The 12,170-nt window shown below is 36.6% G+C and overlaps 1 protein-coding gene across 17 annotated transcripts in view; it reads right to left on the bottom strand.

The window, feature by feature from the left end:
- The window catches only part of LOC117413987 (membrane-associated guanylate kinase, WW and PDZ domain-containing protein 1-like), a 130,411-nt gene extending 124,428 nt beyond the window's left edge, over positions 1 to 5,983 (bottom strand). For 14 of the 17 annotated variants that reach the window (XM_058999652.1, XM_058999658.1, XM_058999656.1 and 11 more), the window contains exon 1: positions 5,077 to 5,981. In XM_058999652.1, coding sequence (XP_058855635.1) covers positions 5,077 to 5,374 — 298 coding nt within the window. In that variant the 5' untranslated portion in view covers positions 5,375 to 5,981. Of the gene's footprint in view, positions 1 to 5,076 lie in introns of all 17 variants that reach the window. The other 3 variants (XM_058999665.1, XM_058999668.1, XM_058999667.1) reach the window with 2 other exon arrangements.
- Between the last annotated feature and the right edge of the window lie 6,187 nt (positions 5,984 to 12,170).

Genomic DNA, 12,170 nt, shown 5'->3' with positions numbered 1-12,170 from the left:
GTATAGTATGTGTGTCTGTAGCTGCTGTTTACAAAGCTGAATGGATGGTTCATCTTCAAAATTCAATTTGAACTATTTTTATTTTGTGCAACACACATATAAAAAGTGAACATACCCTAAGGATCAAAATGGGCCACAGAGTTCTAAAGAAAGCCGAAAAGCAAGCAACGAGGGGGTTATTATTACAATCTGCCTACAATGTGAGCATCACATTAAAGATCTCCCCTCGAGGTACCGTAATGTCTTAATATAATGTTCAATTTGACAGCTGATTTCATCTCAGCATGTTTTTTTTTTTTTTTTTTTTTTGTTCAGCTTCAGTATAAAATGCATTGTTTATGCATGGAATTGCTCCTGACTGCTTCAACTGGGACCATTATGTTTGCTCTGGGTATTTAAAAAGCCTCTGTGATTTCTTGTGGGAAATAGAACTTATCATCCATCTTTGCAGTAAAAACTAAATATTATTATATCATTCTACAATAATTGCTCAGTACCTGAAAGGTTATAAATATGCATAGGATTATAAACAAATGCAATCCCAAAGATCTATACGAGGCTAGGAGCAGTGGTGTAGTCGAGGGTATACACAGGTAAACGGCGTTTACCCACTTTTAATTTGGCAATATAGCGTTTACCCACTTCTCATATAAGGGATACGGAGTTTACTCATTTCTGCTCTCCTGCGATATGCAAATCCTGGATTAAAGACAAGATATTTTAACAGTGAGTGTCTGTGTTGTGTTGCTGGGTGCTAGACTGACAGCTGAACATGCTCAGTTAGAACTGTGGCGTGAGCAGAAGGGGCGTGGCCACTGGACTGTGTGTTCTGAGTGTGTGTGTGCGTGTGTGTGTGAGCGAGTATGACTGGTTGTTTATGTTCTGTTAATGTTATGTTGTTAGGCACACTGGACCTGCAGGGCGGTGCTAGCAGCCTTCATCCTAGCCCATGAAAGGATGCTCACAGAACTGTTCAGTGAAGCGCAGCGTCTGCTCTGTGGCTGTTCAGGTGAACAGCATCTGAAACGGTAAAGGACTGTATGGGTGGCTCTGGTTGGCTGAGGGCCAATAACAATGTATCTGTTCATGTTTAACTGTTTAATCTATCTGTTCAACTCCACCAAACAGGGGCGTTTACCCACTTTTATATTTACTACTACACCACTGGCTAGGAGTGTAATATTGCTTGGTGTTTACACAGCATGACTGCCTTGCCTACTGTAAAGACAAGTAATCCCTGCTAAGCAATGTGCTTCATTGTTTTTCCACTTCCTCAGCAACCTGGTTTGATAAATACAAAGGGAGGATAATGCCAGGGGAGACAGCGAAGCAAGCCAGCTGAACTCTTTCAGACGTTTTGTTTCAAGTTCCATTTTCTGTCTATGACAGTAACACTGTGTATACATGGCTGATATAGATAGATAGATAGATAGATAGATAGATAGATAGATAGATAGATCAAGTCTTTCTAGCATGTTTGTTCACATTGGCAGATGCGGGCATTTGGGTTGCTACCTTAGATTACAAATACGAGTTGAGTTATACAGCAACAGTAAATACAGAGTGAATATGGTGGCATTTGTTTTATTCCATTTTTGTATTTCCTTGTTGTAAATAGGGGATTGAAAATAGAAAGGCTGAAAAGTAGTTTTGGGCCCCATTCTCCCCCATGTTGTAATATTAAGGCATTACTTATTTAATTTAGGTTAAAAAAATGAAGGTAGTATCACAATTTATTTTATTACAACTATTTTACATTTTCCACCTAACATTACTGTATGAAATTACATTTCTGGTGAAAGAGAATTTTCAACACATCCTAAGAAGAAAATGTGGAAAATCCAAATAGGTTCCCTTGCGATGTACACTTTGAAATGTGAGAATTGTGTGCTTGTGTACCGCAAGGAGCCTGGGTGACTGCCATGGAAACAGACAGAATGTGGGAACAGTCTGGGAATCTCCAACTCAATTAGGAATACATTGGGAGGTGTTACAACATGTTCTCAAGATCAGTAGTTCTTTTAAGTTTAATAATTTTTTTTAACCATCTTCAGAGTTTAATAAAAGCATGCCCAATAAGAAAGTCAGGTGTTTAAATGGCAGTTTGACATCTCCACAATAAGCAAGTGCACCTAAATATGGCTGCCACAAGACAAAACTGAGAGGTTACACTGTAGAGAGAAACCTCTTCAGGACCCGTCTGCCTTTTCAGTCATGGATTAGCAAACTTCATTAAGACACACACAGAATAAACCAATACAAATCAATGGAGAACGCGCTGTATGTAAAAGCTCATTGTCTGCATTGTGGCATGCAATTAACAAAGCTTGAAGTACGATTCAACATACCCTGAACCGAAACCATGGGATTCTACGGTTTGTGTAAAACATAACAGTTGATTCGATAACTAAACAGCCAAACGTGTCAACCGTGCTTTCTTACCATTCTGAATCTAGAACCCTCAAACATTACAGCAAAACAAAAGAGAGAATCTACAAAAAAAATATGAACAAAGTTCAGCCCATAATTGAATCAGTGTCACATAGTGTTCTCAGAATACTTAGCTGATACTAGTGAGGCTCGACACTGAAGCCCAACAGTGCATGTGTGCTGGAACTCACCCCAGCAGAAATAACATGACATTACATTTTTCCTCTGTTCCAGATTTTAAGCATGACGTACGCTATGTCTAACCAATTACACTTTCTCAGAAAATGTTTCAAAACAGGATTAGGAAGGGCAGAAAGTTAATGTCTTGCACATTATAAATTCAATAGTGTGCTCAACCATACTTGGTGACATTAAAACAAAGTAAAATAAATGACCTGTCGTGGAAGGGTAAACACACACTGTTGTTACTGTACATACTTTTTTCAGACATCATTTTGGCTCTGTAAAGTCAGTTATTCTCTTGAGTTCCTCTTTCACTGACATGGCAAATACCGTATCAGAATATGTTATTACCAGTAAAATGTTAAACTGAACAGATAAAAAAGTCAGCCGCTCAAAACAAGCAGAAAACAAGTTAACGATATGTTTGTAAATCCACTAGAAGAGATTGTATTAGGATTCCTTACAAGGAGGACCACTGAATACAAAAAGCAGCCAATTAAGAAACAATACAATCTCAATTATCAGTCTCTTTTCATTGCAGGTAAATATATGGGCTCTACTGAAGCATAGGAAGAGAAATGCTGATGCTGGTAGTTTGTCTATCCAAGTGCTGGCAATACACAGCATTCGTCATTTCGATTTAGCAGCCTCATCTTCTCTCTCTATGTATGTATGTATATATATATATATGTATGTATATGTATATATGTATATATATATATATATATATATATATGTATATGTATATATGTATATATATATATATATATATATATATATATATATATATATATATATATATATATATATATATATATATATAGTAAGACCAAAGCATCTGCACACTGAGCACTCCAGCTGACTGACAGTTTGAGGGTATGAGATATAGTTCAACAGCAAAAGCAACTGCTATTATACACCTCAGGAGAAGAAAAAAAACTGATTATGAATACAGCACATACTCCCATTTAACTTGTATTACAACTTTTGAGTTTCTTTATCATATGACTATGTACCGAGACCCCAAGTGATCACATTCAACGTCAACTGAATCCAATTTCTGAAATACTTGTTTGACTTAAAGTCTGTCTGTGTTTTCTTTTTATTATTTGCCAATTTATTAAGTACTATAAAAGAAAACTAAATTGGAAGAGTAAGGACACTCTTGCTAACACACTCCCCCCCACCCCACGTTTTGAATCCCATTTTTAGATTGTCCCCATTATAATGAAATGTGGCTGCCATGTGATTGCACAGTCATAATTACTTGCAGTGTAATGCTCAAAATGGGTGCCAGCTTTCTAAACATGTGTATTTAGTACCAGGTTAATGACAACTGACTCTGGGTTGTGTAAAGTACTGCAGTCTTCTGTCAAATACTGATATGACTATCAATTGATATGGTATTCCAATATCATTTTTGTTTACTTCAGTTACCAGTTTGATGACATAATGAAAGCCAAATGTTGTAACCAAAAGAACATTGAAAAGATTTTCAAAACAAATCACTGGTTAATGGCAAAAGCAGTTGCTTCAGTGCCACTGAAATACTTGTGAAAGAAACCCCTGAAGGACCTCTTGAGCTGCTTTTGTGCTTTTTCCATAAACTGTCTATTCACACTAGCTTCTTAGATGTATAATCTGCTTTAAAAAAAATGTAATAACTGTATGTAATAACTGTAACAAATTGAAGAGGTTTTGGTTGATCACAACACTACTCTGCAGTGCCAGACAGGAACAAAGACTGGATTACTGGCCCAATGGCCTACTGTCATACGTCTTCCTCATTACAAATCCTGTTTACATGTGAGTGTGTTGTATTCGATTTGCATCCTTCCTTGTGGGGAAACAACAGATCTAATACAAAACATGAGGGACATGCAACTCGCTGAATGCTGTAAATGCATCAGCTAAGTAATGTCAGGCTTATGAGCAAGGTTGCCAATAGATGGTTAAGTGACTTAATCATAAACACAAACCATGAGCAGGGGTATAGAAAGAACATTTGAAGATAATACAGAATTTACCATTAACAGTGCATTATATCTATGGGTTTAAATGAATGTCACGTTCCGTTTGAGGAAACTCCTGAACTGGCTGTGTGTGTGTCATTTCCAAGTTAAACAATACTTACCACACGTAACATATAATTATTTTGAACCAATCAACAAAATAAAGTTTCACATTTTAGAACAGTATGAACAGTAGATTTATTGTATACATCAGCAAGAGACAACGATACATAGTCTCACTAGATACGCCTTAGCTGTAAATATTTTATCGTTCATTTTTATCTAAAATCCTTCGCTCGTTCTCTCTAATGCACTTTGCCCGCTGGCTCCAGTCCCTCTGGCTGTATCGAACAGCAGTTCAGTGAGGCAAAACATGAAAGAGGATTGGATGTGTGTGCTGTGGATGGGACTTACATCACCATGTCGGGTGTCGACTGCTTGCATCACCTACCTTGTCTGACACACTTCAACCTGACGGGACCTTTGCAGTTCTTGATCACTGTCAACACATCATAGAGGGGTAATCCGGACACGGCAAGCCCCTCCACTTCCAGGATCAAGTCTCCTTCTGTTAATTTCCCGTCTTTGTAAACCACATTATCCTCGTTAACCTCTCCAACATAAGGAAACTCTCCATTCTCCGCCCCGCCGAGCAAGCCCACATTCAGCTCTCCTTCAGCGTCTTTGCAAACCGTACAGTCGTGAACTTTGGTGGTCCAGTGGTTTTTCTTTTGTATCACTTTGGACATGGTGATTAGAAATGAATAAAAAAACAGATGGCCCCGCCAGCAGAAACAGGCACAGCTAAAATCAGCTGTTTCATAGAAACACAATTCCACAATCAAACGCTGCAAACTTTACTTATTTTCAAACAATCCTCCACAATAAAAATAAAAAGCCATGGTAATCCGCTGGTCCACTTCAGGCGCTTTCATTCGCATATGTTTCCAGTTTTCATGTTTTCTCTTCCTCTTCTATAATAACATGTTTGCTATTTGATCCCCCTGGGTCGATCCTATGCAATCCTATCCTATTCTGACTCCTGCTTCCTTTGGTTTCATTAACGTCAAGAGTCCACACTTGTTCAGATGTAGTTTTATTTAGTTTTTCCGCTCAGTTTTGTGGTTTTCCTTCAACAATCCCACTTGGAAAGTGTTTTCTTTACTTACTCGCTCAGTAGATTTGATGTTTCACTACGACAGCGGCTCCTTTAAGCAGGTACAGTGTTGTCGCCTGTTTTGTTACATTTCATCCTAGTCCGTTTGTTCCAGCGATCGGAATCTAGTGATAGTAAAGCGGGCGCATGCGTCATCTGTCCCTCCCGCAGCCCAAAGGGGAAATCCTGGTTGCACCTATAACAGGGTCCTAAAGCCTGGAATTTCTGTCTGGACATTTAATACTGTAAGCAATAACGTAACCGTAAATACATATACCATGGAAATACATAGATGTTGTTTTTTTCTCTTTCACTTATGTTTATTCACTTAGATATAATAGATACAATATTACATCGATGATGTGATATTAAATTGTTACCCGGTTGCGCAGTGTATAGCGGTTAGAAGGGTAGCTGTTCCAAGTAACACGCTATGTGTGTGTCTCCACAGTCACATGAACATGCATCTATCCCATGATTCCAGCAACTAGAAAATCATACAGGGTAAGTAGGGTAATCTTTTTGGCAGTTGTAAATTGTATTGTATCCTGGATACATATTTTAATGCATAAATAAATAAATAAATAAATACATATTTTAATATAAAACATAGTGTACTGCAAGTTATATCCGTGCAAACGAAGTACTATAATAACTTACTTGTGCTTTGCTAAGTAATTGATACAGTACTTTGCTAAGTAATTGCAATAGGATAAATTGTTTTGAAAGTAAAACATATACTACAATAAATTAATAGTAAATGTAATACATGTATAGCATCTTTGAGAGTGGTAGATTTATATGCCCATTCCGCCAAGCAGTTTGCTGATGTATTATGAAGAGTCAAGCTGCTTTACATTTGAAAAGGAAATATTGCTAAGGCTAAGTGGCAGGTATATGCATTTTATCTTTTAAGTTTTTAACCCCATGTCCATTACTTGCTGGCTAATTTAGGTGAAAATAAAATCGCAAAAACTGCAGTAGAAAAAAACTTCCTAGACACTTTGTGCATATGTTTTAAAATGAATTTAGTTTCTGCTAATTTGTAAATGCAGGGGTGTGTCTAAGTTGGGTTAAAAAGTACTATAGGACAGGGGGAAAAGAACATGGTTCTTAAAGTGATGCTGTATTTTTGATTGAGTCTGATACCTTTCCTTTTCCCTTTCCCAATGGTTTTGTAATTTCTCATTTTTGAATGCACTTTTAATGTAAGTTGGCAGCTTCCAGAGAATATAATTGAATTAGAGGTGAGCAAACGTAACTGAACCATTCTTGCATGATTCTGTTTCTCTTATATCTGCAAGATTCGTGGGGAGCTGGTATGGCACAAATATTATTGAATCTATTATTTTCTGAAATCTAATATTAACTGCTGGTAAATATGTATAAAAGAAAGTAGATGCAGTTTCAAGGGGCAGACTATAGACATTTGACAAGGAATTCATTGTGATGAACTGAACCCTGTCACAAACACTTATGTCAGCAGTGGGGGAATTGAAATGCATTTTGGTTCACATATCATCACCACTTAAGCTAGGAAGGAAGAAAGTAACCCCTATTAAACCTTGCCATACCAATATATTTAAAGCCTATGCTGGTCTGTGGTGCTTGGCGGTGGGGCATTTGATGCATATTTTACATCATTTATGTGATATAGCTTCTTGCACCCCCTATGGCCAGAAGCTATACCATGCTCAAATTTCCTACATAGTTTATAATCACAAATACATTTACATACTGGTAAAATTCACTGAGAATAATATATATATATATATATATATATATATATATATATATATATATATATATATATATATATATTCTCACTGAATTTTTTCTTGAGGTTAATTCATGAAATGCAGTTTATGTATCAATTTAGAAATGCCTTAATAACGTCATGCTGAGGGTGGTGTATAAGTAGTTATTATATATTTGTGTATACCAGTTTCTACAGTTTTTTGTAGGTAACTCCTATAGTATAATGTATATACTATGAACACTTTAACTTGATTAAGTGGATGTCATTTCAGCCTTAAAAATCATGTGTTATTTATGCATAGCCCTCTGTAAGCCTTCCCCAAGGATCCATTAGAAGCTACATCTCTTGCCTGGTAATAGCTCACCACAGAGAAGGGTATGGGAGAAACTGAAGAGGGTAATTGTATTACTTTCAATTGAGGTATTTGATCAATAGTGCTTTCCTAAACCACAACTTTGAAACAGTGGATATCCAAAGATGGAAATAAATATACCTCATCGGTCAATGATAATACATGACCACTTTATAAAAAAAAAACACTTACATTGCACTATGCTTGTCAGCACTGATTTCACAGTGGTATTTTTTTTTTTACCACGGTACAGTATATTGCTGTGCACTTTTATAAGGGTACAGATATATTTTGTGAATTGATCATTAAATCCAGTGATCCTTTAAACCTGAAATCACCCTTCTAAGCAAAACCTTGAAGTCTCGATCTCCATTGGGATCAAAATCTTCTAAATGTCTGAGGTTTTGCTGACATTTAACAGTCAAAGTGTGCCAGGGTTATTGGCATTTAAGTACAGTATTATTTTTTTCCTTCTGGGATGATACAAATCTTTGCCTGTTGTCTTACCCTCCGACTGAACTGGTAAACAATCCCTTGGCTTTTCTTTCCTGTTGCATTCGTTGCAGGTTGCATCACCATGTTTAACATCAAAATAAAATGGTGTTTTTTTTCTTATTTGTGAACGCTAACTTCGGCCTTTTCTTTTGTGCATTCAAGTATTTTGGGGTAACAAATCCCATGACGGATTTTAAAATCATTATTACGGTTGTGACCTTTTCATTGTCTACACAGGGAATTACAAAACCAGGGCTGCTTTGTTCTGTACACATTTGACTTACCAGCTGTGAAACAGATTGCCTGTATTATAATTAGCATGTTCATTTATAATTGGTATTATAATTTCTGCGGGACAAGAAGAAAACAGCAGCATTAGAAATACCTAATGAAGCTGAACATTCTCGACCTTTGAACTTTCTTTTAGCTCTCACATTTGACCAGCCTGCATACAGAGAATGCATGACTTGAGAATAAAAAACAATAGAATCATGTGTTCCATGTTGGAGTTAATACATTGTTATTAGAGCCCTTAAAAAGGAAGGTTCTGTGCTTGGTGCTTTTTCAGGGGTTTGTCTTATCCTGATGCATTCTCTTCCCCTTGACTGCTTCCACTGCTTTAAGAAAGAAGGGATAGAGGGAAATTAAATAATTCAAATAGACACAATACATCCCAGACATATACTTTGTAATACAGACAACGAACTGCAACTAACAGCAATTTTAGAGTCTCTAAGCAACAAATATTAAATGCAATGTGTATGCCTTTTCTGTTTTTTTGTTTTCTTTTCTTTTGCTACCACTGTACTGCATTTGAACAATGTATTTCAACCATTAGGAGCAACTTGCTGTTGAGATGTGTTTTTACAGAGTATGTGAGTTTAGAATTTGACTTAACTGGTCTGAGAGGTGCCTTTACCTCATTATTTTATGGTGTTTGCAATTATTAGTAGAAAGGTCATAATGTCACATGATTTGAATGGAATGAGAACAGCTGTTCAGATCAATAACTAGAAGATTCTTGAGATAAGCTTAAAACAATTTCAATTGTTTCCATTTGTATTCAGAAAGAGATGCTCAATACACGTTTCTGAGCCTTGCCAATCAGACTGTGAGAAAGGCAGGCCAGTTCACCCAGCATCCAGGTGCTTCAATTGCAGACTGCTGTTAGACTGCCGATCTCAATCGTGCATTCATGTCCTAAACTGCTATATATATCAGCTCAGCTGCCATGCATGCATGCCCCAAACTGCTGCCCACCTGGCTGCCATGTGTTCTATTCCCAAACTATAAACCACATGACTGCAGGATGGGGCTTTATTGGACAAATGAGCTAATTTAGAAAACCTTTAATTTCTAATAGGTGCCTGGAAACTTGGCAATTTGTCTTGGTCTATTTATATTGTTGTTGTTTTTTATGTAAAGAAAATGTACACTTAAATAATTTAAAAGCACACACTTTTATATCAGTATTAACATTTCAATAAAGTATCAGGTATATACTAGGGTATCCTAATAAACTGTTGAAGAATAATGACAACTATAATAAACACAGTTGAAATAGATATAAACATTTACAAAAATGCCTCATTGCTTTGACACAGTAATGATTTCCTTGCATGATAACTATTAAATATAATACAGATTGCACACAAAGTATGATAAGTGTATGTCTCAGTGTATATATATATATATATATATATATATATATTTTTTTTTTAACTGAAGATTTGCTTAAAAATTGTCATACAAAACTATTAAATCTGGGAGATTTTACTCAAACTGTTGTCATGTAACCCTGAGTGCTTCACAATGTGTCTGACTGCCAAGATTATTTTTCACTGTATTTTATAGAAATTGGCAATAATGCTTCCCTTGAAAACAGCATTTAAAAATGATAGCATAACAGCACAATGGTATTGACATCCACCATCATTATTGCTATAGATGCTGTTATGCTGTTGACGTAAACTGCATGTGGCAGCTGCAATAATAGAAATAAGAGCTCACAGCCTTGGTGCATTTTCATTTCCAGTGGAGGAAGACGCCAGACCATTGCTGATTAATAAGGCAATGGGATAATGAGAAGAAAGCAATGTTACAATGACATCAGCGTTCTAAAGTAGACTATTGTAAAGCAACTCAATGTGGTTGGCAAGCCGATTGATAGATTTGAATCCCTTAACCTCCAGCTATTTTTTGATAATTGTCTGTCCAGAAGCAAGCATCAACAATAAGATGCAGTACATATGCAGAATGCACATGTTCTACAGATGAATGACAGGATTGTTACAATGGCTTCAAAGGGAACTGTATGAAGTATCAGACCTGCGGTATTGGGAATAAATGGTTCCTTACAGTAGGTAAAGGTTTTAATGAGACAGTGCTGTTTTAAAGCACACAAAATGGTTATCCATAACATGTGTGCTGCTTACTGGGATTGCCTTCATCTACAAGTCTCAGTACTGAGATACACAGAGTTCAATGGAAGAAAGCCTAGTGCTGCTGAACACCTTTCTTTCATTTGATACCCTTAAGGTACTGTACAGAAGCATTCATGAACTACCTTAGTTTGGGAAGATAGCTATGTTAGTTCCTTGTTATTGTATATTGTACAGTGCATTATTATATTACATTGCCCATAACATGTTTTGAAATGTCTTGCTACTTTATCTGAAATGATGCCATTAAAATATATTCTACCTGCTTCTAATTTTCATCGCCAATCATCACTAGCACCTTCCTTTACAGTGCAAATTTCAGTATCCAGTATTTAAGTCAAGAAATGGTGTGTAATGTTTGAACAAAATATTTACAATCTACACTCAGAAAATGTGAATTTTTACTTTTGTCTTTTGAAGCCCGGGTGAATGAATCCTTTATTGTTTCTCTATAATGTGAAGGTTTATTGCTGGAGACTCACAAAAGAGACGTTCTTTTGCTAACCTGTTGTAACTTGCAGCACTTCAGTCTGTCTCTTCTTCACAAGCTCCCATAGGGACTGACTATGGGAAACGTGTTTGCTTTTAACTGCAGTTTTTATCTTAGCGTAAGTAAATGCCTGTTCAGCCAAGCTATACAAAGTGGAATTCTTCTCACATAAACTTGCAGAACGAGCATTTTTGTTTTTGCTTTTGATATTGCTGTTTAAATGTTAACTGGTACTGTAAGTGCTTATATATGCTTGGAGCTCTATCAGATTTTACCTGAACGAACGGAGGAACTGTTTACAAACTACTGACAATAGGAACTGATTTCACAGATTGGTTCATTGCCACAAGCGGTTTTATTTTTCTCCCGACAGAACATGGCTTCCCCTATTTATTTAAAAATCCAGGTGGTTCCTTTTCCCCTCTCTGACAGGATCTAAGTTCCTTTATCAAACCAACCCCTTTGTTACATTTATTTGTATACTAGAACATATGTCAATACTTGCTGTAATTCATCCCTGTTGTGCTCTTACACTATACAGTATGTCCCCCAGTAGAGGCGACTGGGTGTTAACCTTTGAACAGCATTGTTCTGACATTGTGGTGAGCACAGAGATGCCTACTGGTACAGTGGTCCAAAACATTCAACAATAATCTATTGAATGTGACAGAACTTAGTACTAAGATCAGAAAGGTGGATAGTGCTTTAGGTACAGTCCACAATGCATTATCCACCAGCTTTCAGTCAGTGCTGGTCACTAATGAATTAATGAAACCCTCTCATAGATAGCAGATCTAATCCCCATACTTGGAGTAAAATGGCATAACTGAAGAGATGTTATTGATCAATCTA

Source organism: Acipenser ruthenus, chromosome 25 (genome assembly GCF_902713425.1).
Source record: "Acipenser ruthenus chromosome 25, fAciRut3.2 maternal haplotype, whole genome shotgun sequence".
NCBI classification, from domain to species: Eukaryota; Metazoa; Chordata; class Actinopteri; order Acipenseriformes; family Acipenseridae; genus Acipenser; species Acipenser ruthenus.
Note: the sequence above shows the minus strand (reverse complement) of the source record. Positions and strands in the feature narration are given on the sequence as shown.